The sequence below is a fragment of the Mustela nigripes genome, chromosome 5, assembly GCF_022355385.1.
Source record: "Mustela nigripes isolate SB6536 chromosome 5, MUSNIG.SB6536, whole genome shotgun sequence".
Classification (NCBI taxonomy): domain Eukaryota; kingdom Metazoa; phylum Chordata; class Mammalia; order Carnivora; family Mustelidae; genus Mustela; species Mustela nigripes.
The window spans coordinates 126,803,358-126,831,015 of record NC_081561.1 but is presented as its reverse complement, the minus strand read 5'-3'; the positions used below and the strand labels follow the sequence as shown (position 1 = coordinate 126,831,015).

Below are 27,658 nucleotides of genomic sequence, written 5' to 3'. Positions count from 1 at the left end.
AGTAGACTTCATGAGACCTCTGAACCCAGACAAGTTAAAGGACTAAAAAAGTATACTCACAGATGTAGCTAAAGGAATCAACACAACAGACCTCAAGACACAAGACCTTTGTTTATGGAGACAGTGTCAGCTGTCAAGGTAGGGATAAAAATGGCTTTAGGCCAAGAAATAGACAAGGAGGAGGGAAACAAGCTGAACTCCCCACCTTCTCATCAGCAAAGGTAAGCAAGTCATGAAGTGTTCACCAGTAAGCTCACATACACATTATACACATCTGCTTCCCACTTTTTAGACCAGATATTATCAGAGGTTCATTTGGGATTTTCACAAACGTACTCAGGACTTCAATCTCTTCTCTGGCTGGGCTGGCTGGCAATCTCACCTTTCACTACCAATATTCAGAAAGATAGCCGGGCTTAGTATTGGTAATGTTACATACCCACGGTCACAATTATCCTCGCTACAGCTCCAAACTGAACTTAGGGGGTTTTACCAGAAACAAGAAAGAAGAAAAAAAAGGCCCTCTTTCCCCCACCCATCCCCAGTATTTATTTTCCCTGGCTGATGGATTTTTTTGCTTTGTAAAGGTATTAGACAATATTATCCTACACTTGTTGATTTCAGAGCAAGAAAAAGCTAAAACAGGGACATCGGGGTGGCTCAGCTGGTTAAGCGTCTCATGATCTCGGGGTCCTGGGACAGAGTCCCACATCGGCCTCCTTGCTCAGTGGGGAGCCTGCTGGTTCCTCTGCCTGCTGCTCCCCCTGCTTGTGTACATGCTCGCTCACTGACAAATAGATAAAATCTTAAAACAAAACAACCCCCCCCCCCAAACCTAAGAAAGAAAGAAAAGAAAAAGCTAAAACAGGTATCTAGTTGGCTCAGTCAGCAGAGCATGTGACCCTTGATCTTGGGGCTGTGAGTTCAAGCCCCACGTTGGGCCTAGAGATTACTTAAAAAAAAAAAAAAAAAAGCAGTTAAAATAGAAACCAGATCAAAGCATCCATAAAGAATTAGCCTCCTAAAGCCAGCCAGTGCTATTCTAGCTGGGACCCCTGAGGACTGAATGGATAAGGGTACAGACATGGTCCTTTGGAAGGGTATTCAGTTTTTCCCTTCACAATAACACTTAATAAACCACAATCTAACATCACTATGCAATTAGTCATCAGGGACTGTGGTCCCCAGGTGCTAAGAGAGAAGCTGTAAAGCATTACCTAATTCAGACCCCATCCTGGTTCCCTCTGGTATTAATTATTCAGCCATGGAAACCAGTGCATACTGGGAAGGTGACACACTTCATTCCCCAAGTACAGAGGGGGAGCACACAGCCTGTTCTAATGCTGGAGCTGGGTCCGCACAGTGGGAAAGAAGGCATGGGGCACCTATAACCCCCAACATGGCATCATTCTAAGCAGAACAGGGCATGGGCTCTGAAAACCAGGGGCAGGAGACCCACACTGGGCACAGAGCAACAACCAACAACAATCCTTAGGCCAAACACATTCCCTCATCAAAAGGCCCAGAATCTTCAGGGAACATCATCATTAAAAAGGAGAGGCACTGATCAGGACTGCTTCCATTTCTGCAGAATGGGCCTAGGGCCCCCTGTGTCTGTGGCATTCCCCGGGGGTCTCCCAGGCCATGCCTCTCAGCCTGCAAGGAAAACCTCGTGTTCTTAAGAGGGGAGCCAGGAAAGGAGAGGCAATAAGGAAATCCGACTCCACAGGACAGAAAGGTGACAGAAAGCAAACAGATCATAAAATATTGTAAAAATATAAAGAAATCAGATAAATGTTGAAGAGAAATACAAGCATTCTTATAAAAGATATACCAGAATCACCATTCACTAGGAAGACCCATGATTAAAAATAGTCCCAAAGAACACAGCTCCTTATCTGCCTTAGATTTTTAGCCACTTTGGTGACTCACCATTTGCACATGCGTATCTGACTCCACCAATGACACAGAACAGAAGGAGCACTTTAAATGATGACACCAGCTACTGAGCTGGGAATTTAATGATACTTAGCTTGGGTACAGGTGTGGTGGGTTTCAATGAAGCTCCCGCATTTTTAACATTGTTTAAAGTAAGATGAAATTGTTTAAGTATGCTGATGCTGATTCTAAGTTTAAAAATACATCATATTAAGCAAAACTTCTGGAAGGAAAAGGAAGCATATAGCTGAAGGGAATTATAGCTATCACTTTGCAGTCACTAGACAATAGGCCAATGAATAATAAATATAAAAATGTCCTTAAAAAAACAAAAAACAAAAACCAGAACATATTGTTCTGTCCCATTTGTGACTTTCATTAATGGGGAGAAGATCTCTCTTCCCCATCCATGCCCAATAAATATGTTTGAAATCAGACTGTTGATGCAAGGAAAATGAAATGGGGGTGCCAAATGATGAGACCCATTCTAAAAATATCTATGGATGCTGTCATCTGGTCCCTGGTGAGAGTAAGTCCCTCTATAATCTTGGCATCTGTAGGGAAGACAAGTTTCTGCCTAATTATCACCACTAAATCACATGACATGCTAAGAAAGGGCAATGCCTCCAAAAACTCTACACAAAACATAACAACCACAATCAACTTAAATCTGGGAATAAAACATTAAAGTACCTACGGCTGTCCTCCTACAACTTATCTCCACTGTGACAAATACGGATTTCTCAGCAGTGTTTTTTATCTTTTTGGCACAGAGGAAAGGAACAGGACCCCGACGCCAAATATGACACAGAAGGAAAACAAGCCAGTAGCATGAAACCCTCACATCCACAAATCCATGAAGGTAGCCACTGCTTTCCTAAGCTAAAACGAAAGATGTCTGGAGGAGGTCTACCTGAAACACAAAATTAAAGTGAAGCACTGCTTTCCCTACTCTTTAAACAAAAAGATAATTTAGGCCAAACCTGCCAACCCCAGGACAAACTGGGGACTAAATACAGAACATTTAGGACAGAAAAGGAAATGAATCAATGTTCACTCGATCTGACAGGGAAGACTCATGTGGAGTTCAGAGAACAAGTATGGGCTTCAGACTAGGTAAGTTTCCACCCCTGAGGAGAGAACAAAAAAATGCCTGCTTTGCCCCCAGGGGGATCTCTGGGACACCCAATCCATCATGAGCCACAATCATCTGCCACCATCCACCCAGGCTTCTGGAGCTGGTGTCACCCCAGGAAAAACGGCATTTCTGTGGGTCTTGGGTTGGGCAATCATGTCTAATTTCGGAGTACCAACATGGCAGCAGTTCCCTTGGCGTCCATCTTCACAGCCAAAACACGAAGCAGCTGAAGAAAACACCTAACGGGTGCAACACTTCGTTTAATTTGGTAATTTTTCAGCATCTCCCAGGTTGGAATGGGAGACAAAGACTTATGGAAGCAGCGGAAGGCCAGCCTGGTGGTCACTGTGACAGCAGAAGCCTATCAGATGACAATCCGGCCCTCTGCCTGCAGTGCTGGCCTAACAGTGCCATCCTCCAGGACTACCAGAGACGGTGAACGAGGTGGTGCAGCTCTATAAAAACACATTCTGAAGAATGCTGTCAACCTGCCACTTTAGCAACTTAATAGTTAACAAGGGAAGCAGAATAGGTAGGGAGGTTTCCGCCAGGCGGGAAGCCAAATGTGTATTCAGTTTGAGGAGCCTCAGTAAAGGAAAGTCAAGTTTCTAGGAAATGCAGCCCATAGGCACAGATGCCATTTTTTTTTTTAAAGCTTTATTTGAGAGAGAGAGAGAGAGAGAGAGAGAGAGAGAGAGAACGCAGGCACATGTGTGCTTGTGGGAGTTGGGCGGGGGCAGAGGGAGGAGGAGAGGAACCTCAAACGGACTCCCTGCTGAGCGCGGAGCCCAACAAGGGGCTCGATCTCACAACCCTGAGATCATGACCTGAGCCCAAATCAACAGTCAGATGCTCAACCAACTGAGTCACCCAGGTGTCCCTCCATTAATACAACTTTAAAAAATTAATTAAAATATTTAAAACAGTAAGTATTTAATATTTACCTTCTCTCATCTTTTCCGTGTATCCTACCATACACAGCCTTTATTTCAAGGACCAAAATCAACAGTCTTGCTACTCTCTCAGATTGCTATCACCGCTTTAGTGATTCACCACTTAACAAAAACAAGAGGGAACCGTAGTACAGGAAGAAATGCGTAGAGTCATAAACCGTGACCTGAATGTCACATGTTTTATGTTTGCTGGGTGACTCCTCACTGCATTGACTGGCTGGGGCGGGGTGACTGGGAGTGTGCAGTCACCGCCTCGGGCTGGGGAACAACTGCATCCCTGGGACGCGGAGCTGCAAGTACGCGTCCGGTGTGTCAGCCCATCGAAGGGCTCCACAACCAGCTACAGAAGAGAGGGGGCCCCAAAGCTGTCTTTGCCTGCTTTAGATATACAGGGTTATGAAGACCATCTAATTTTTCCAAAAGTGATTCTGAAATTGAAAACACAAAACCAGCTGTTTGGTTCCACAAATAGACCAAACCACTCATCCCCCTGTAAGGTAGGACCAGGACATGCAGGTGACACAGGTGGTGGCCAAGAAGCAACCCTTAGACCAGTGCAAGAGAAGAAGGAAATCAAGAAGGGAACTGAAAGGAAGGTCTCAGGGGTGGCTCCAAGATCGGCAGACAAAGGACTGCCCTGAGATCAGCAGTCTGGCCAGCAGTGTAGACTCGGGGAGTGAGGTAAATCCAAACTTGGTATGGCTGTGGGAAGCCCTCGTGTCCCTGCTCAGCCTGGAGCTTGTTTCCATGGGTACCCCGGCCGGCAGGCGACCTGAAGTGAATGGGGCTGGACAGGGAGTGCTTTGGCTTGAGACATTCAGAGCAGCAGGCAGAAGGGAAACCTCTACCACATCTGTACACATGTTGGGCTGTATTGCTTTCTGATCATTTCTCAACATACAAATGACCAATGGATGTTCCAATTAATTACAGTGGCAAAGTATACAGGGAGACCCACTGAAAATTAAAAATTTCAACCTCAGAATCTATGGCCTTCTCTTTTTGGCCATTACATTTCTTTAAGGAGTCAAACACTCCACACAGACATGAATACTTAAAAAAAGAGAAAGAAAGAAAGAAAGAAAATCTTATGATCCAGATTTCTTTCATCAGAGAGAAAGAGACAGAAGAAGGAGGGGGAGGGGAAGAGGGAGAGAGAAGACATCCTGATATGCAAACCTTCAATCAAGCCAAGACTGGCAATTAACGTTTTATCCTCTGGAAACACTGGAATTACCTTCGGAGGCTTCTGTGACTAAGTAATTCTCATCGTTTAATAAATGAATATCATATATTTTACCCAAAAAGAGGTCATTAAAAAAAGGAGGAAATCTAGAATTACAGAGTACAGCTCACATCTATTACTGGGGAAGAGAAGCAAAGCACAAGACCCGCACCCAAGCACGCAGCAGTTCCTAGGGGACAGGGGCGTGTTCCCATTCTAAGCCTGGTCCTGCTTCTTTGGGAGGAAAGCTCCTGGAGAACAACAGCCCATTTTCTCTGGGTTTTCACTGAACTTACAGTTGGAAGAGATCTTAAGGGCAGAGTGACCACATTTTCTGAATCCCAAACTGTCACACTAGCCAGTAAGGGGGTAAACCTCCAGCCCTGAGGGGTTGGGGTGTCCACGGCCAGACCACGGCCAGTATCAAGCTATTTATTGTGTGGCAACTTCCGGCTCTCAAGAGAGCCCTAGGAGGGCCGGAACAGCTCTTTATTTCTTTGCGGCTTGGGACAGGCTAGCAGTGGGAATGGGAGGATCGGATTTCCAGGCTCCCTACCAGCAGGGATGGGCTATACCGAAAGGGAGCAGAGAAGGGGCGTGGGGAGGCTGCTCCCTCTTCTGTTCCCTCCGCAGAGTGCTACCTACCGGCCAACTGGATGCTGACAAGACACCCCCAGGAAACCCGAAGCCTTTTCAGGCAATCCTCTGAAGATGCTAAGGGAACACTCTGGGAACCACACACAAACCTCATTCCATCCAGGTTGGAAATTCCCTGTGAGTGAAACAGTTTCTTGCAGGGGCACCTCCAAATTGGTAGCCAGGACTTCTAGCGGGCGTCCAAAGCTTCACAAACAGGCAACCACCATACCTTTTTAATAAAAAGAAGCCAAACGCATTCTAGTTTAGGAAAGTACTTGCTCTTTCTGCCAACAGTGTTGCATATGGCCTGGCTGCCTCCCTTATTGGTATCAACTCTGGAGCCACTGGCAGTAACAATAAACATTTAGTAACTTTTTAAAAAGCTGCCAAAGGACCGTAGGCCATACAAGAGCTCTGTGGGGTAGGTGTCCATTTTAACCCCATTTCATAGATAAGTGAACTGAGACTAAGGGAGATGAGTGACTTCACTCTGACACTCGGCCACGTAGATGGCAACCTTCTGCTACAAATCCCACAGCTCCTCTGCCGAACCACACAGGTGATACTTGGAGTGAGTTGTAGGGGAGGTTTTTTTTTTTTTTTTTTTTTAAAGATTTTATTTATTTACTTGAGAGAGAGACAGTGAGAGAGAGCATGAACGAGGAGAAGGTCAGAGAGAGAAGCAGACTCCCCATGGAGCTGGGAGCCCGATGCGGGACTCGATCCCGGGACTCCAGGATCATGACCTGAGCCGAAGGCAGTCGTCCAACCAACTGAGCCACCCAGGCGTCCCTAGGGGAGGTTTTTTAAATCCATGGTTCCCACCACAGCAGAACCCCAGGGACAGTGAGCTAAACTGGGTGGCTGGCTCATGTCTTTAGGGGTTTCCTTAGAACATGGGTCCTATGGCTTCTTAAAGAAAAAGGATTTGGCTCAAGATATCAAATAAATTTAGGAAACACTGCAATCTTATGCTAGAAGGTTCATAACATATATTAACTTTCAAGGCTCTTCATAGCCCATCTGGCAACAACTCTAATTCACTTAAACTTCATATTCCTCAAACTTATTTGACCACAGAATGCGTTTTCTACTTAATATCCATGAATGTCTTGAGGGTCCAGTATTCTGTGGAACACTTTGAGAAACACTGACTTATGGGAACTCTAACTATCAGAAGTGTCACACTAATTTTCAAAACAAAACTATAATTCATTTTAGGTTTTGGAACTTTAAACTTCAAAACAGTTTGGAAGATGGGGGAAAGCAATGTTCTTACAGCAAATGAACACATTCACAAAACCAACGTGAAGTAGATGATGTCTCTTACAAGGTGGGGAATCTCCATCATGGAATGAAAAATCTAGTGTTAAAACTTGAATCTCCAAGTCGGGAAGAGAAAGTCTGCAAACATCCCTCTACCTGCCCAAGGAACAAGGCAGAACCCTGGCCCTTCTCTCCAGCAACAGCACAGAGGCAGGTCCCGACAAGCCCTTTCTCCAGTCTCTATGAAGAAAGGGAAGCCATGAGAAGCACAGGTGGCACCTGGGGGGAGACCATACTTAAGAAAACGTTACTTGGGAGATGTTGAAGAGTGAGCATTAGGAACCCTGGGAAAAGAAGCATCTAATGGGAGCTTAGAATTTACAAGGATTTCCAGGAGTAATTCAGGTGATTTTCAACCCATTTATTCATGCTCCACGTCAGCTCTGTGGCCAAAGAAACCTTCCAGAAAGCCATCTATAAATGCAACTGCTTAAGGTGACAGTCACTCAAGGCTCTGTCCCTGTGCCCCAGAGAGCAGCATCGATACCAGTGCTTTCTAGGGAAAAGAATGTATGTAAGGAGTGTAACCAGCCTCTGCATAGAAAATGCCTTTTCACAGCTGTGTAAATTTTCCTTTACTGTTGTCAACACTAAAAAGATCCAGACAGCCATTCTCTCAATGAATGACAGTTCAGACTTCAGGCTTTCTTTGAGGTAAGAATAAAGATCCTGCAGATGCACAATTCTCAAGATGAACATATTTATAAAATACGAACATAATTATCGAGATGAACCACAAACTAGACTAGAGCCCCAGTAAGTGCAAGTAACAGAGTGTGTTCTCCATGCAATATGCACGGATTTGTGTTTATCATACGTTACACTGCCTAACAGAGACGTAGCTACCTTAAGGGGAAAAAAATATGACACAAATAGCCTACATTGCCTATTCAGTTAGAATTAATCCTATTTCCCAACACGAATACGTAACAGAATCACAGCATTCAGATATCCGTTCAACAGGAATCAGAAATGTGCTCCTTTTGGAGAGCAGCCTCACCAAAACCTAAACGGGCTCCAACACCAGGTCCTGCCGTTTCCACATCTGTATCCCACGGTTTCTGTAGAGTTCTGTATCACCACGTACCTCTTACCAGGGCCACTTCACAGACAGAATGTTAGGTTTCGGGTTTACAATTACATCTATTGTGCACTTCTGAAACTATGATTCTACCCTCATCTGGCAGATGACAAACCTACTATTGCGAGAGAGTCACTGGTGATGTGGCAGAGGCAGGGAGAGAACTACCCCTCTGCTCTCCAGCTGGGCCTTTTCTGGTTGATGTTTTCCAATCTTTATTGCAAAGTAGTTTAAAACTAAGTATGGGGCTGCTCCCTAATGGGGTCTCCAAATGCCAAAAGATGAAGATGAATGAAAGAGCCTGAGAACTTCGGCGTTTTTGACCTCAAAATGACAGCGAGGCTGAGGCTGCCTACACTCTGAGGAGACACACATCAGACCCAGAAGCTCAGCCTTCCAACCACCACACCGGCTCACAGACATCTCTGCTGCCAACCTGAAAGGACGTGCACCAAGCTTTATGAGAGAAGACAGTGCCCTTCACACCCCAGTAGCTGTCTCTCATAAAAAGGGATGGTTATTTTTTTTTCTTTTCCAGATAGACCCATAGGTCAAAGGATTTTACACATGGTCTAAGATGAATGACGTGTGTGAAACACCCAGCCCTCCAGAGAAGTACCTCTCCACAGCTCTCTAGCAAGATGGTCTGTCAACTGGACAGAGCTGCTCCATTAACTCCACAACTAAGGGGCTCTAATTTAGGGTCACATGACCTTCCTGTTAAGCCAGGGAGGGAGTCTGGAGAATACCATGACTACTAGTTTAAAAAAAAAAAAAAAAAGGAAGGAAGGAAGGAAAAAAGCTTTACCATAAAAGTCATTATAGAACAAGTCTTGGGAAGCTGGGGTGCTTAATTTGGGAGAAGGGAGGTCTGAGGTGGTGACCTCAGGCCTGTTTTGTGAATTCAGGAGAGACACAGGTTTAAAACTAAAGAATATACTTCAGGACATCTATGTTCCTGGCTGCTTAGACAAGCAATTCATTCCAAAGCGATATGCAAATCCTAAACTCAGAAACCAAACTCTCTAAAAGCCCCCGTTGTCTTCAGGATCTTTCTTCTCTTGCTCTGATCACACTGAGCTGATTTACCTTTGAGAAATTTTGAAATCTGGTGACTTTCCATTCTTAAATGAGGAATTATCTTCTCAAAACAGAAAAAGGTGACTAAATGACCCTTATGGTTAGGACAAAATAACAAAACATATTATCCCCAAAGCAGTTCTTTATCATCTAAATAATAATTCATTAAATATGCTTTTAAAATATATTCACCTTTCCCTCAAAATATTTTTTTAAAGATTTTATTTATTTATTTGATAGAGAGAGAGCAATCACAAGTAGGCAGAGAGGCAGGCGGGGGGGGGGGGGGGAAGCGGGCCCCCCGCCAAGCAGAGAGCCCCGATGGGGGGGTGGTTCGATCCCAGGACCCTGAGATCAAGGCAGAAGCTTAACCTACTGAGCCACCTCCCTCAAAATATTTTTATACAAACTTTTAGAATAATACATACACAAGAAAGGTCTGCTATTCAACTACACTTGAAAAAATAGGCAAGAACTGACAGTACGGTTTTCTTCTGCACTACCTCTTCTCAATGAATTAGAAAGTGGCCTCCTCACATCTACACCAAAATTAAAAACTTGTGTCATTAGAAGCCACAGTCACATTCCACTTCTTAAAGGAAGACAAACTATTTATTCTTCTAAAAGCCAAATATCTACCTTTCTCCAGGGCAGTCTTCACCAGTCTGCGTGCTGGTACGGGACTGAACTGGCGGGCAAGCAAGCCTGTCACCCTATTTAGCTTCCATTACAGTCTTTTTACCATCTCAAGGGCTATTAAATGACTGAAAACAGATGTCTGGGTTCCATTAGGGGCCTGCTGGTGCCTGGGAAAGCTGAGAAGCTTTTACATCACAACACTCTTGACACTCCCCTTTCTACAACTACCCAGTGAGCTCCACTGAGCTCACCACAGGAGACCCTTGTAATTCCTTCCCTGGGGCAGAGGGTTAAACAAGGCTCAGGTTTTAATGGCTTTGAATCCCATTTCCTCTTCATATCATTTAAAGAAGGGTGTAAGTGGATTGCCTAGACGTTTTTAATAGAGGATCTGGGGCACAGAACAGAGCGCTTGAACAGGGGTAGGGTCTGGGGGTACGAACCTGTCAGCAGAATACCCCAGTGCTCATCTTACTTCTTAAGGAGAATTTTAAGGCAAGCCTGTGCATTACCTGCTACACTGGCTCCAGTTCAGAGCACTTTCTATTTTTTCCTACCTAGAGAAAATTAGAGAAAACTATCACAGTTCAAGCCATTCAAGAAATACGGATTCTGGGTCCAGCTGTGTGACCTTTGGCAAACTACTTAACCTCTCTGGGCTCTCTGCTTTACTCATCTGTCAGTATGTTTACCTAATTACACTATACATATTTCAGCCCACTGCAGTTTTACCAAGCACTTTCACATACTTCAGTGCATCTGATTCTTATAATAACCCTGTATAGTAACAAGAGGGCGATTATTCTCATTTCATAAAACTGGAAACTGAGGTTCAGAGGCTAAGTGACACATTCCTAACAGCAGCCAGAAAGTAGCAGAAGTGGAACTGAACCCTTGATTTCTGATTCCAATAAAATGTCTTTCTTATTACATCACATTGTGTGATCTTTCTGGTTCCAACATTATTAAAATGCCACAATTTAGAAAATCTCTGCTCCCATTCACAACGCATGTCACTGTTTGGAACCTGACCTTACCCACTTACGCTTCAGGGACAAGCAGCACAGGAGCAAGTGCCTTCTTTCTCTCTCACATAAAAACTGTCTCCAATTTAATTCTTTTGCTCTTTTAAACGTGTAGATGTTAAGCACTAACTAATAAAGATGATTAGTACCATGGTGAAGAATCTAACAGATCTTGCTTTTGGTGGAAATACTCATGCATGAAGGAGTCCAGAATATACATTCTACAGTTAAATTAGAAGTACCTGCAAATTGTTACTTTACTGGAAAAAAGAAGAAGAAACCATAACACAGATGATCGACAATGGCAGTGTTGGACTTGGGAGGCTAAGAATGTCCTCTGGGACGATGGGTCCTCTGGCTGGGTCCTTAACTTTGACGTTCCTGGGATCTAAGGTCCCCCTTCCTCCCCTTCCATTCTACCCTCATCCATCCATCAAGCAGGGAGACCTGTGTCATGAGTAAGACAGAATGACTGGATACAAAGGAGAATGAAATCTCTAAATGTGTGCATGTTCTCTTTACTGGCAGTAAAATTCCTGAGCTGTCAGCAAATTGTGGGGAGGGGCACCTGATGGCCCTGTCTGACTTGGGAGATGAAACGGTCGGGAGCCACGTTACTGTGTACCAGTGCTCCATGGTTCTCAACTTCTCAGGGTGGAGTAAAGTTCAAAGTAAATAAAAGTCAGCCTCCCCCGTCACCCCCACTTTGTTATCAAATGCCATAGCACTGGGCACTGACCTGCTTTGCCCACTTCCCCTTTCCTCAGTGATTCTTCAGCCTGGCACCCAGCTCTGAGATGAGGCCTGCTTAGCACCAGTGAAGTTCCCCACGTTCAAACCAACAACATTCTGTGTGGACATGAGGGAATCAAAATTAAAATCCAACCCATCAGCATCCATGAGTTCGCTACGGATAATGGACTCCATGTCACATTCCAAGCTCCCATTGAACATGTCCAGGTCCAAGTCGCTGGGGAACTTCTCATGGCCCATGACGGGAAGGTTTGCACTCGCAGAGTACAAGGAGGAGCCTGAGAGAGAGTCCGAGAGGGTTTGCATAGACTGGCTGACAGGAGACTGTTGCTGGTGTTTAACTGACCCAAGGCTGCTGGAGTCGCTCAAGCCCATGTTGCTGACAGAATTCGACAAGGCACGGCTGCCACCGAGAGCGCCCTGGGTTTGGTGCTGGTGGTGGAGCAAGTTCTGATTGACTAAACTCCCCTGGTTAGGCTGGGCGGCAAAGGACATCATTGGGTCATTTCGAAGCATCACGTTCCGGCGGGAGTTCTGGGCAGACACAGCGGTGCTGGCCTGAGACATCAAGGGGTCTGACTGGGTCATCATGACATCGCTGTGGCTGAGGGAGTCTGAAGTGAGCAGGTCCTGGAGTGTCTGGTTGCCATAGTGTGACATGGACGAGAAAGTAGCTGGCTTGTTCTCTTGGATGGTCTGCATGGGAGACTGGCGCAGGGAATTCAGAGATGAGGGTCCAAACACCGTGCTGTTAAAGGAGCCAGTTGGAGAAGCCAGGCCGGAGCCCTTGGTGGTGTACGGGAAGCTAGAGCTTCGCTGCATGAGCCCTCCAGTGGGTGATGGCTGGGACGATGGGAGCGTGATGTCATCCAGCAGGTCATCCATGAGGTTGTCAGACAGCCCGTCATTCAGATTCATAGTGCCCGCCATGTCGGTCAGCCGTGGTAGCTCCACGGTGCATGGCTTACTCACAGAGGGTGAGAGGCTAGCTGAGCTGTAGATCATCGGGGAGAGCGGTGCATCATCATCCTGGACGTCATCCAACTCTGTGCTTGCCAAGATGGGTGACAGGCGGCCGCTGACAGTGCTGGCGTTGGAATTGGTGCGTGAGCGGAAGTCCGTCCACGCATCCAGCTCGTCGCTGCTGCGTGACGTGGGGCTGCCTGGCCACTTGGAGAGCTGGGAGGGACTGTCATCAGCAGACTCAGGGGCTGTCTGCAGGGCTGCCTTCTTCTTGGCTGCGCGGCCACGGCTCTTGGTATACTTGTTGCTGTTGTCCATGGACACAGCCCGCCGCCGGGGTGCCTTTCCACTCTTTCCCCCATCAGGGTTGATGATCCACCAAGAGCTCTTGCCGGTCCCCTCATTCTGGACCCGCATGAACCGGCTGTGCAATGATAGGTTGTGTCGGATCGAGTTCTGCAGAGAGAAAGGAAAACACAGGACATGAGACAAAATGGCCCAAAGCTTAGGCACCCAGAAGAGGCAGTTAATCAGACTCGTTTTGGGGTGGGGGCACACCTTAATTTTGGAGATTAAAGAGAATAAAAGACAAACATTTGGATGAGATACCCACATCCAGTTTGGAATTCAATGACAACACTGTAAATGGCCAAGTGTGGTATTTAGGAGGTGGGAGATGGTTTCATACCCAGGAGAAGCTGGAATAGTATAAGCTCAATGATGTTGTTTTCCCCAAATTCCTAAATTTCTATAATTCTATTTCCTATACTGAAGTTCATACTTTTATTACCATAGCACTCTCTCCCTGCACTTTGCAACAAACCTCCCTGGCTCCCTACGGGTAATCAATCACTTGGAGCTCATTTTATTCTCTCCTCCACTACAGTAAAGGCAGCATCTACCTTTTCTTAACCACGTCGATAAACTCAGAACTGGTGTGAATTGTTACGGATACTTTCTACGACTCCACCTCTTCCTGCCACAATTTCACACCTGTCCAACAGGCATGAGAAAAAAAAATGGTAGAGCAGGATTTGCAGAGTTGATAGAAATAGGCAAATCTTCCATTCAGAACAATTCCAAATAATTTATATAGATACTCCCCCCTCAAGGCAATGGTCTGAGCACAGTAACTTCCTTCCAAAGAGTATGGAAAGGAAGGGAAAAGATAACTTTACAGTGGAGACGCAAACACTGTCTCAGGTGATCAAGGTCAGCATTAATATGGCTAAGTCATGCTGATAATACGCATTCTTTTTTTTTTTTTAATTTTCTTTATTTATTTGAGAGAGAAATAGAGTGAGAAAACATGAGAGGGGGGGTCAGAAGGAGAAGCAGACTCCCCATGGAGCTGGGAGCTGGACGTGGGACTTGATCCCAGGACTCTGGGATCATGACCTGAGCTGAAGGCAGTTGCTTAACCAACTGAGCCACCCAGGAGCCCCGATAATACACATTCTTGACGTGAAGAAAATGGCACTCTATTTTTGTAGTCTTTCTTCTAAAGCCCATCACCACAGTCTAATTATGAGAAAAACATCAGACAAGTTCCAATGAAGGGACATTAAAAAAAAATGCCTGCCTGTTCAGTACTCCTCCAAACAGTCAGACCCATGAGGAACCTAAGGAAGAATGATGATTAAATGTAATGTGTACCTTGGATGGGATGCTGGGCAGAAAAAGAATGTTAGGTAAAAAGGAAGGAAATCTGAATAAAATATGCTTAGTTAATGAACATAATAACTGATTAATATGTTAATCATTAATCAATGATTATTATGTTAATCATCAATATGTTAATGATAATATATCAATATTAGTTCATTAGTTGTGACAAATGTACCAAACTAACTTTAGATAAAGATAAGATGTTAACAAAAAGGGAAATTTGATGTTGGGTATATGAGAACTCCCTGTACTAGTTTTGCAACTTTTCTGTAAACCTAAAACTATTCTATATTAAAGGATTTAAAAAAAAAAAAAAAAGAAGGAGGGTAAAATATCTTCAAAATCCTAACAACTGCAGCCATCTTGCAAAATGCTCCTCTTGGCTTAGTAGATAAGCCTGGTTGGCTGAGATGACCCAGATTCAGTTCTATCTCCGTCACTGATCAACCATGTGACCGCGAGCAAATCATTTAATCTGTCTGCAACAACTTTACTTCTCTACCTTCATTATAGCCATAATAACATCCAAACTATCCCTCCCTGACAGGGATGATGTAAGAATGATACAGGATAATATACTTCAGGAACCGGTCATGCTACCAAGTCAGGGTGTTCTCACTGCTATTATAAAACACAGAGTCCGTGATGACAGAGCTCATTCTAACCCATAAAATGCCTCATGTGCAGTCAAAGAGAGGAGCTAATGGCATCGCATCCCCCCATCTGCAACAGCACCTACAGGCCAGATGAGTTTTTATTTGCAAGTTAAGGACAAAAGGTATTGCTTGATGCTGTATATTAAATACAAACAATCCTAAAAGTTACCATAGTTTTTAAAAAATTGGCAATCGCCAACTGTATTTATGTAGAAAATGCAAATACATGTGTTCTCCCAGAATGTTTTGTAAAACACAGAAAGTCAGCGGGATTTTACCATAAGTAAATAACCCAAAATACTCAGTGTTTCCCATGTGTAAGTTCCCATGCAAGGAGGGCCTACAGCTCTGGTTGGACAATGAGCATTTACAGCCATGAGCTGTATGTTGGCATTTCCGTGATGGCCATAAAGACACATTTGAGAGAAAAAAAGGGGGGAACACGCTGAGGATCTGATGAGACAAATGTTGCTCTGGAGACTATATACTCTGATTCGCCTTTACTCTTACGGCTTTTGAAAGAATAATGGCATCTCTGCTAATGGTTCAGAAATCACGTTTCTTTAAAAAACAAAATACTTTATACATCAGATACGAAGTATGCTCTTAAAATTCACTGTAAGAGTTCAAAAAGCAGGCAAGTGCAAGGTGGTTCTACCATCTGAGTACTCAGATGACTAGATCTATTAAATAAAAAACTTAAACATGAACTTCTTGGTGAAAAAACAGGAAGGTTCTCAAACTCCATGGGAGCCATGTGCAACCTTGGCCAGCCCACTTTGCTCTAGATTTTGGAAAGAGTTCATACCAACACCTAGGATTAACAATGTCCAATCTTATGTGTTACCCTTGCCCCACTTAAAAAGCACTTAGGAGGGGCACCTGGGTGGCTCAGTCGGTTGAGCATCTGCCTTCGGTTCAGGTCATGATCTCAGTGTCCCGGGATTGAGCCCCCATTTCGGGCTCCCTGCTCAGCACAGAGTCTGCTTATCCCTGTCCTTCTGACCCTCCCCCTGCTCATATGTGCGCACACGTGTGTGTGTGCGCTCCTGCTGCCAAATAAATAAAATCTTTAAAAAAATATTAAAAAATTAAAAGCACCTAGGGACATATTTTTAAAAAGATATTATTTATTTTAGAGAGAAAACCCAAGTGTGGGGAGGGTGAGAGGGAGAGAGAGAGAATCTCAAGCAGACGCCCCACTGAGTACTGAGCCCAGCAAAGGGCTCAATCCCAGGACCCTGAAATCATGACCTGAGCCAAAATCAATGGTTGGACATTTAACTGTGCCATCCAGGTGACCCAAGAATGTGTGTGTGTGCGTGCACGCGCATGCGCATGTGTGTGTATATACACACATATACATATATATATATTTTTTTAAATGTATTTTTGGTTGAGGAAATAAAAAAGCAACACTTTATAGAACTCCAAGATGCCCTATGTGAATTTTCTAATGATTCTAATGAATCATCTATTACTACAACTCCAAACCTCAATGTATGTGAATAATTTCGTGAAATTACAAGCTACAATTGGTTAAAATTTGGAGACAGAAATTAAGCCACTCTAAGGGGATGTGGTAAAGGGGCTAGAACACTCACAGCTAGGGCCAGAACTGCAGGGTGTCAGGACCCAGGTCCCTGATCTCAAGGGATAAGAAATGAGAGCCTGCCTGATTAGAACACTGCCAATTACTGGGCCATAACTTTCAGATCCATGGCTCTAGTCCTCATAATAAACCTGCAAAGTTGGTATCAGTGCTCTCGTCAGAAATATGAAAGCTCAGGCGGAGATATTAAGTAACTTACTCAAGGTCACGCAGCCAGTCTCCATATAACTCCAAGTGAAATTTGTTTTCCAAACTCCAAAGCTTTTATTATAACTTTCCACAGCTTTGTCATCAAATTATTTTGAAGTCATTGTTTGAGCTATTTGTGCCAACACTTAAAGAAACCTTTAAGAAAGAAGGATATAAGAGGCACAAATTTAGGGGCGCCTGGGTGGCTCAGTGGGTTAAAGCCTCTGCCTTCGGCTCAGGTCATGATCCCAGGGTCCTGGGATCAAGACCCACGTCAGGCTCTCTGCTCAGAGGGGAGCCTGCTTCCCTCTCTCTCTCTGCCTGCCTCTCTACCTACTTGTGACCTCTGTCTGTCAAATAAATAAATAAAATCTTTAATTTAAAAAAAGGCACAAATTTATTCTGCTCAGAGAAAAAGCTTCCTTTTGAGGGTGCTTGGGTAGTTCAGTCAGTTAAGCGACAAGACTCTTGATTTCAGCTCAGGTCAGGATCTCAGGGTTGTGACATGAGCCCTGTGTCTGGGTTCTGCGCTGGGTGTGGTGCCTGCTTAGAATTCTCTCTCCCTCTGCTCCCCAAGCCCCTGCTCTCTTTCTCTCTTTAAAAAAAAAAAAAAAAAAAAAAAAATAGTCCTTCCCAACAAAGAAAAAAAGAAAACACACAACTTTATTACTATAACTTTGTTTATGAAGTAGGGATACTAATTTGATGGGTCTTTCCTAAATTTTTTTTAAGGAAGTTCTTTCAGAAGAATCCATCTGTAAATTAAGGCTCACACTGCCCATGTCCATACTTGTTCTCTAAATGGCTTTAGCAGCATTCACTCTAGGAAGAGCACAGTGGCCACTATACAAACCAACGTTAACTGCCCTTAGATACTGAAATAAAACCTGACTTCTTAAATAGGTTATTAGCTTCAGTCTCTAGTCTTTGCTCAACTCCTGTTTTAGAGGTTAACAGCAGCCGAATGCATGCCCTAAGGCATGTTACCTGTTTTTCCAGTTACATTACTAAGACAACACAAAAACTGCCACCACCATCGTGACAGTTCCCTATTTCAGCAGCCTCTACCCATACAGGCTGGTCAGCTTTCCACTTACAAAATCCATAATGTGAAGATAGGCCACTGACAGAAGGCCAATGAAGAAGGCCCCTCTGTCCATTTCCCGTCCAAATGCCCCTCACCCTAACAAGGTCAGATGCTAGGAGTGTATTCTGGTTGTCCTCACAGGTCATGATTCTAATCACTAGTTCCCCTACCTAAATTTTGGAAGCAGGAAAAGGTAAATAAATAAATGTCAAATAAAATGTCAGAACTGTAATGTTTCCCCACACCTTCCCTGGTAACAAAAGTTAATGGTGATATGATTTCCGTAAGGTTATAAAGCACCACTCCCTCACGCAGTCCCCAGAAACAGAAGTGGGATTTATAAAAACAGACAAGCCAACTGTAAAATCTTCTTATGAGCTATCATTTAAGATCTCTACATTAGGGTCTGTAAATTAGTTTCCATCGTACTATGTGTATTTTAAACTATAAAACCACCATTAAAAATATTCTATGGTTTTCCAATTCACACATATTTCTAAGATTTTACATTAGTTTGGGGATTGGGAGCCAAAGTAAAAAAGGACGGGTTCGACAGGACTAGACTGGTTTTTCTTATACACACTTTGAAATACCTCACAAGGCAGGCCATTGTTAATTGGCTGAAGCACCAAGGATATGTCTTCATCAATGCTGAAGTGGTAAGGTAAATACCAACAAACAGGACATGAGCGCCGGCCATTCTGTCATCACATTTACTTACTGAAGGAGCCAAGAAGCTACTACAATCTCAACCCAAAATCATGTGAAGAGTTCTGGTTATTTAAGTCCACTCCTAAGAAATCTAGACACTGATGAATTAAAGGCAAGCAAACATCTTCTAGGAAGAAACTTGAGTGTCAGGGACAAATACGCCAGTTTTTCTCCAACCTGGCCCAAAGATTTAGAAATTCCTTAAAGCACCTCTAATACATGTCTGAAGAGAGAGCAGAGATAAGAATACTTTTTATCCCATTTTATGTCAATGCTCTTTTACAAAATGATTTACACCCAAGCAAGCCCTGTCCTGGGCAGAAATGCTTCAGATGTAGTTAAAAAGTAAAAGAACTAGAGCAAACCTGCATTCTGTGTGATTGCATCTGCATTTAGTGGCCTAATCCTTCAAGCAGGTATTCACAGATGTGTGAAGGAGGGCGCACAAGGGACTCCCATTTCACAGTCATGCTGACTGGGGGCCACAGCCTAGAGATTTCTTTGCTTGGCCCTCCTCAAAGAAATTAGCATAAAGATGACTGCACTTATCAGAATCTGTTACTTTTCCTGCTATCCTGAAGGACAGTTTTTTACTGTAGACACATTTCTTGCTAATATTATAATGCACACGGTCACTACACATATGCCAACTGGTTGTCAAGACAGATGGACCCCAAAGAGATGAGACGAGGTGTCAGAGAGAAGCTGCCTGAAATGAGCGAGTAGTCTCCAGTGATAATTTACAAAGTGGGTAATTCACACATGCAGTTTAAGGTGGCCAGTGTGGGGGGAGGGGTTGTGGGCGGGCAGCAGGATGCTGAAGGAAGACTACAAGCTTTGACGTCTGTCAGGTCTGGGCTGGAATCCCCGCTCTGACATTTGTCCAGTGACCTTGGGCAACTAAGTTAACCTCGCTGCCCCTTTCATAAAATGAGGATAAAATTACCCTCTCTGCCTAACTCCAGGATCCTCAGGAAGGTTAAATGAAATTACACATGCTTAGTACCCACTGGAGTGCCAAGTACAAAGAGGCTCTCCACTGTCAGGTCCCACATACGGAAGCAGTGACATCAGAAACATTCACTTACTGTTTTCCGAGCATCGTATAATTTAAGCCAAAAGGTGAGAGGGCGGCTTCCAGGAAAAGATTTCAAACTCTTAAAAGTATTTCAAAGGTGCCCTGTCAGTCGGGAGTGACTGGTAATTTCCTAACTGTTGCTACCCTATGTCCACTCCAGCCTCTTCCAACCCATGTTTACCTTGTGGGGACTGTCCACTAACCCAGACGCCAGCTGCATGTGCTTCCCCTGGAACACAGAGAGGGTTTTGTCTGGAAGCAACATGTGGTATCAATTTATCTTTCTCAGCAACGGCAACAAGGAATCCACTGACTTTAAAAATAAAAAGGGAGTTGTGTAATTTAACTCTTAAAGGCTCCTGCCCACCCTCCTTTCTACGAAGACAACCCTTCCCTCTCCCTCTTTTTTTGGTGAGGTCTCAAAAGTAGCAAAAGGAGGGTCACGGCTGTCAGCTGCTAAGCCAGACCCACTGCTTCCCACCGGGCAGCCTGTAGACACCCACCTGTCCTTCTAAGGGATTTCAGTGGGACAATTTGCAGAGGTTTGCCTTCAGACACAGTACTCATCTACCTTGCACACAGGACCAGCATTTCAAATAGGTCTCACTGCTCTGACTTGCGGGCAATGACAATTCAGAATGAGGCTGCCAAATGCCTGAATTCTAATACATGCATCTCCTGGGCAGTCGATGATAAAGGTCATGTGAAAAGCCCGATGGAAACCACAAATCAGGGGGAGACGCAGGGCGTTGTGTGCCACTGCAGAGTAACTCGAAGATACAGCTTCAGGAGAGGGCCTGGAAAGCCGCCTTTGATTTATAATGACAGGCTCTTTTCAAGGCAGTTCTCTGGACAAGGCCCTGACTTCTCTTAAGGATTAATTCCTCCCCCTGGCTGCCCATTAGAATCACCTGGGGAGGCTTTACATACTCCTTCCCCACTCCTAGAGCTCCTGATTCAATCAGTATGGGTAAGGCTGGGGTAGAGGTACATTTTTAAAGCTCCCCAGATTATTCTAATGTGCAATTAGAGCTGAGAATCACTGGAACTTCCACTGACTGAGACTCTAAGTCCAACCTAATGATCCCTAGTCTTCCCGAACCTGGCAGCACAGCACAGTTGATGTTGTCTAAGTCCAAGATCCCCCCATTTAGAAAAGAAGGGCAAGAGCCAGGGCTAGAGATTCAAGCTGGGATTATAGGTACAGAGTAAAACAGACTAAGTGTTCAGACCACTGGGATCCAGGTATCTTTTTTCTTAAAAAAAAAAACAAAAAAAAACGGCAAGGGAGAGGGTGAAAGGTCCCGGACCTTGCAATAGTCTTCTCTTTCTGTCCTGTGCCACTTCTCCACCCAGCACAGACAGGCATGGACAGAAAAGAAGCCAGGTGGACATGCACAAAACTAAGAATTGATACAGGCTGAGGAAAGGATGAGCTGGGCCAGTAACTGATCCCTGTAATTTTCAGGAGCCTCCCAGAAGTAGCATGCAATCTCGTACAATCCCTTTCACAAACTATCCTTCAAGCAAAATGCCGAAAAGACAGACTGGGTAAAAATTTCTCCTGAAAAAGCCATACTCCAATCGTGAGGTACTAACTAGCTCCCACTGTTGAGAATACAGCAAAGTATTACTTAATGAACTTCCCTGAGGACATATTCAGCCTCAAAAATAACAATCTGTTTCTCATTCCTTCTCATTCCGCAACTGTTTAAACCACTACAGCATTACAGTCAGTGCAAGGATCCTGGGTGGACGCTGTAAGGAACCAAGCAGTGCCGCCATCTGAGGGGGGAAGTGGGAGGCTGGCCCTTCCCATCAGATACTGGGAGAGGCTAGGTTTTAGCAGGCTTATCTTCTTCCACTAGATTTTGTCTTCTCTGGGGCTATCTTGTCATTCAACAGCAAGAACAGAAAGTATGACAGAAATCAGACATCAGACTAGAAATCAGAAATCAGAAAGAGTTATTATTTCTGACAATATGGAATACCAGCTGTAATAGCCAAGCAAGCCTTTCAGACTGGGAAGAAAACTTAAATAAACATTCACATAAAGGATTGCACAATCGACCTTGATGTGTGAGACAAGTTCCAGGCTAGCTCTACTCTTACTCTTGTCTAAAACACTAAGTTTAAACCATTAAGGGACTTATTTTTGAAAGACGATGTTCTAAAATAAATATTGTCAGGATCTTGGATGAAGGATTAAATTTCCAGCTAGAAACAAGGTTTCTGTTGAATTTGCTAACAATAATCCTCTACCCACAGAGATCTCTTTGAAAGCTAACATTTGTTTCAAGTTTTCATGCAGTAAGTGACAGGTCCTGGTATCTCATTAGAAGGAATAAAATAGAGGCGCCAGGGTGGCTCAGTCGGTTAACTGCCTTCATCTCAGGTCATGATCCCAGGGTTTTGGGATCAAGCTTCGTGTTGGGATCCCTGCTCAGTAGGGAATCTGCTTCTCCCTCTGTGTGTTCCTGCTCTTTCTCTAGCAAATCAATCAATCAATCTTAAAAAAAAAATAAGGAATACAGTAACAATCATCTGATAATCAGCATAATGAACGCATTCTCTATCCAAGCAAAATGAGACACATGAGGCTTTCTTAGAAGAGGAAGGACTGGGCAGACAATATGTCCTGCCCGCCCCCCCCCCCTCCCCCCCCCCCCACCGACCCTGCCCTGTGAAAAAGAAATCCTAGATAGGAAGAAAGTTCTCTTGAAGAGCATGAAAAAGACAACTACCACTCCACCACAGTTTTGTTGGGGTTTCTATGTGGGTTTTATTTTCATATTATTTTTTTTTCATTCAGTAATCTTCTTTTCAAGCTCTTCCACAGCTGTTTCTGTTCTTGGAGGGCAAGAGGGAACATTCCATTCCCTACAGCCAAACCTGCACTTCCGGCACAAAGAGAACCCTGGCAGCTTTGCAACCTCTGCCCACACCCACTCCCTGCAGCACCCTGTCCCTCCCCACAAACCCTCCAGCTTCCAACCCCCGTCGGTCCTCCCCAGACTGAGGGAGAAGCAGCTCAAGGCATGCAGTCAACAGAATGACAGTCCCCAGAAAGCCGGCTAAAGCATTTGGCAGCCCCTGCTCTCTTCCCCCAAACTTCTTCCCCGATGTTACTGAATCCACTTCCCTTTCCCATGAGGGGCTTGGCAAGCACATACTATGTACTATGTACATTCCTTGGTAAGACCATGCACGACCGGCCACAAGGAATGGATGCTTCAAAGAGTTAAAAGCCATGAAGCTGCAGAACAGACTCTGCCAAGTAGAACAAAGTAGAACAGAAATAGTTTTACTATTAACATAATTTTCACTTCGATTTAAAAAAAAATAAGGCCGCAAATTTTTCCAGTCTGAAAATTTGTTGTGGGTGGAAACAGAATAAAAGGGCATTGGAAATACACAACCATAATTCGGGAATACATCAGAGTTTAATCCCTCTCGTGCCATTATGTACGTGATCAGAGCAGGAAGTTCAGTACAAAGTAAGCTGGGAAAAATGGAGAGGGCTGTGAAACCCATCTAGTAACAAGTACCTTTAACTTCAAGTTTCTAACAAGTTTCTTTCACTTCACAGTGAAAGAAACAAAGGACCAGAGAGACACGGGAGTGCCTGAACTCAATCGGCTAGTAAGTGGGCTCCAAGCTGAGACAAATTTCAATCACCCAGCCTTAAGGTATAACAGTAATACCCAGAAACAACATCAGCCCCGAGGTCTGCATTACCACGCCAATGGAATGGATGAGATGCAGGGAGCACAAAGCCCGGGAAGTACCTTCCACCCACCCACTCACCAGTCCATCCATCGGCCCACCCAACCAAATTCAGTCTGCCTTATCTTAAAATTTGAGGAAGAGAAGTCTGTCTAAACCAACACACATCAAACTCTTTACAACCAGTACCACATTATAGCTTTAGCATCTAGCATGGGGCCTGGTATATAGTAGGTGCTCAAAAAACATCTGTTTAATCGATGAATTGGTGGGAAGGGGGCAGCAGCCACAAAACAAACCTGAATTATACTTTGAAATGTTATGAAACATAAGCTCAGTAAGCAATCCTCACGTAAGTGAAGGCGGAAGCAAGCATCCATTGTAAAATGTGAAGCAGCAAGTCTCTCCCTTGGGTATTAACTTCAATTATACAATCCAATTTCCAAAAACAAGACGGCAGTCTAATTAGTAGACTTAAGGTTCTCTATAATAAGAGATGCTAAGAAGGGCAAAATGACAGTGTGTGAGCTACGTGGTGGGGCAAGGGCTTGGCACAGAGGCCCCACGTCCATCCAGGGAGAAGAGCTGACTCCCTACCTGTCTTGGAATGCTATGGGGCCTCCTTACTTGGCGATGAAGTTGGCCCAGAGCCCTCAGACGCATACTCACAACCACAGATCACACATTCTGGTACTAAATCTTCAACGCACATCCAAAGAAAAACAAGAACACGGAAAATCCAACCTAAGAGTCTATTTCACCTGTAATCTGAAAGAACTTAATGTATTTGATATCAACCAGGGCTAAAGCTCTGTGCTGGACAAATCTGATCTCAATTTCATTTTCACGACAAGCCCGTCAGTCAGGAGGAAATGAAGGTACAGAAAAGTTAAGTAACTTGTCTGGTAGGTGGTGGTGCTAGTAGCTGAGCCCGAGGCTAAAGCCAAAGTGAAGCTCTCACCACTCTACCACGTGTTTCCCTCTGATGTCACCAGACTGCCTAAGGAGAGAGGCACCACTCACTGGTGACCAAGGAACACGAAGGAACAAGAAAGAAAATCTATTTTACTGAACTACATGTTCCCATCGTTACGTTTCTGCACATGGTCCCTAGGATTATGAAAGCAAGGTAGAGTTGAAAAAATGACCAGCCATGAAGTGAGTTTTGTTGAAACCAGATCATCTTCAGAAATGACACCTTTCTTCTCAGATATAGCCCAAAAGAGACACTATAAGCATGTCCTAGCCTGACCTGGGATCACCACTTTTAGGGAACAACCAAGCATGAGTACTGCCATAAGCTATTAAGTATCCAGGCCTTCCTCAGTGGCATGTCTGCTGGCGTCTGTGCTCAGAGAGTACTAACCTGTAAGTTGAGCCTGGTCAGTATTACCTGGGCATCCTTGGCAGACTAATTCAGGCCCTCAAACAGCTGGCACCAAGCAATGGGGCCTCAAGCCAGAGACATCGGGCAAAGCCAAGCAAATGTCTGCTTTGTCCTGACCTTGCCATTACGAGGCTTAATCTGAAACAGGGACCCAACTCTATACTATTTTAAACATATAATTAGTTTATTACAGAGCCAAAAAAGATTAGCTTTCTTTAAATCTAGTGAATTTTAAAATATGTTTTTTGCCTGCCAACTGACAGCATGATCAGGATGCTTCTGTTTAACCTCAATCAAAAACTGGTAGAACACTGCTTTAAGGCTGGATGTGCACGCTATTTTATTATTTGTCCTTTGGCAAAAAAACCCTGCAGAAACAGCAATCACTGACTAGGCACGCAAGCACATTAAAGGGATGGCTGTGCAGGTGCTAAGTGGGTGAGTTAGACAGCTTGAGCAGTCTGTCATCTGAAATCCAGGAAAACTGCTTTTCTGTTCTTAGTTTACGATCCCTTCCTTCACGTGAAACTCACTGGCTTTAGCGTCACACATACAAACACAACTGTTTCCAGCTCTTTAGATGTCATGGCTCAGAAAAACCATTCCTGTCTTGTGATTTCAGGGGCAACTGATTTCTTCTGGGTAGCTCTGAAATATAGGCCAGCGTGTGGGCACAGGCCCACACCCTGGAAAGACTGGGAGGGGTAGAGGCACATTTTCCATCTAGGGAAGGAGAAAGTTTGGGCTCAGATTTTCAAAACAGACAAGTGTGTATACATCTGGAAGCAAGCTATCTTCCAAATGTCAACATTCATTATTCTAACAATCATCAAAAATCAAGATGATAATGGTAAAAAGCCGAAGACAAAAAAAGTCAATGCCACACAGCAGAGTTACCTCTGTTGGCTACTGCAAAGAAAACAACGGATGGACTTTCTCTTTGCAGGAACAAAGAGCACAGCAGTCAGTTCTGAAAAATGACTCAGGCCTACAGTACTCTCCTCTCTCCCTTCCACACCCTAATGAAATTCAGCTGAAAAGGAGCCTCCTGAGGAACAGCTTTCTCTACCCTCTAACCTCACCTGCATGTGCAGCATTTCGGTGTACTGGTCTTGCAAGATTTCTTCTTGTTTAAAACCACAGGATGCAGAAGGGGCTGATGACCGATGTAATGATATTGCTAAACACCAAGTGAATCAACTACTCCTTCCAGACACTGCTGGGTGCCAGCGACACATACAGGTAAGCACCACACAGCTCAAAAGCCCACAAAAAAGGAGCAAATAAGGAGAGAACACTTCCATCATCTAAGGAACCAGGCATTCATTCCACTGCTCTGGGGGGAAAAATATTTAGACATTCACGCATTTGACTCAAAATCTAAGATGTTGCTAAATGTACAAGTTAGTATCAGCATTACTCTCCCAACCATTAGGAATGAAAAGGCTGAATGTGGGCGCCTGGGTGGCTCAGTGGGTTAAGCCTCTGCCTTCGGCTCAGGTCATGATCTCCGGGTCCTGGGATGGAGCCCCATATTGGGCTCTCTGCTCAGCAGGGAGCCTGCTTCCTCCTCTCTCACTCTCTCTCTCTCTCTCTTCCTGCCTCTGTGCCTATTTGTCATCTCTGTCAAATAAATAAAATCTTAAAAAAAAAAAAAAAAGGCTGAATGTACATGGGGTAAGTCACAGTTTTTCTAAAGGCCATGAAAGGACCACACAGTCCTTTTGTATTAATACGTACTTCATGTGTGGAGGTGAGCTTGAAAGCACTTAAAACACTGGAAACAGAAGCATCAGTAATACAGCGTCTATCACCCAAAGCGCAGGAGGGATAATATTAACTGGCAAGGATAGGCCCATAATAGACTGAGTATGGTGGAGAGTCAGGGGGTGAGCCCACACTTCACCCAGCAGGGTCACAGGGCTCCCTGAATACCAGCTGTCTGTGATTCCAAGGCCATTCCTGAGGACACAGGACCCTTTCTTAGCCTCATAACAGCCTCCTGGGTTGAGTCTGGCGTGGCCAGTTTAGTCCACAGATTTTTCTCCTCAACTTCCTGGAGCCCATTACGAGGGCTCCCTGAAGTTTCCAATTCTCTTCCCTTAGTCAAGTCATTCGTTTGCTAATAATATGTGTGTGAGCTCATAGCACGACCAGGTTCTAGATCTTCCCCTAAAGCAAAACAAATCATTGTATGTACAGGGGTCACTGAGATTGATCCCTTCAAATTAAGACAAGGGAAGAAAAATACACAAGGACAGATGTTGCTGAGCTATTTTCAGGTTCAAAGGCAGCTTCAAATAATGCACTTCCAACTCTCTGAGGCATTATGCGGAGCAGTATCACCCAGTATTAAGTTTTCTCCAGAAACAAGTTCATCAGGTTCTTTCAAACAGCTGTGACCTCAGTAGTCTTCCCAAGAGAGAAAGATAGCTGAGTCCTGATGTTAATTTGTGGACAGAAACAGAAGTCCCACAAGTTTCTTATAGGGTTAATAAATCCAAGATGAGACACAATTCTCCAGGAGTCTCTGGTGTTTCTGCGTGTCTCGCAAGCCAAGTACTAATGGCCCTGTGTTCTGGATTGTATTTCTAGCATGTGTGCATTTGCACAGTGAATAATCCTGAAAGACAGTGAGTTTTCCTCCAGAGCAACAGAGCCACATACAGATATACTTACTGTCCATTAGGAAAGACTATAGGATCCCCAAACTCAGGGTTCCCCTCCTGTTAACAGAACTGGCCACATGCACAGCAGGAACCTGGGCGCATCTGTGTCACTCCT

The 27,658-nt window shown here is 44.3% G+C and overlaps 1 protein-coding gene across 1 annotated transcript in view; it reads right to left on the bottom strand.

Moving 5' to 3' along the window:
- Positions 1-27,658, bottom strand: part of FOXO3 (forkhead box O3) — a 120,658-nt gene that overhangs the window by 1,330 nt on the left and 91,670 nt on the right. The window contains 3 exon segments of the mRNA XM_059401160.1: positions 11,784-12,849; positions 12,852-12,949; positions 12,951-13,216. Coding sequence (XP_059257143.1) covers positions 11,819-12,849; positions 12,852-12,949; positions 12,951-13,216 — 1,395 coding nt within the window. The 3' untranslated portion in view covers positions 11,784-11,818.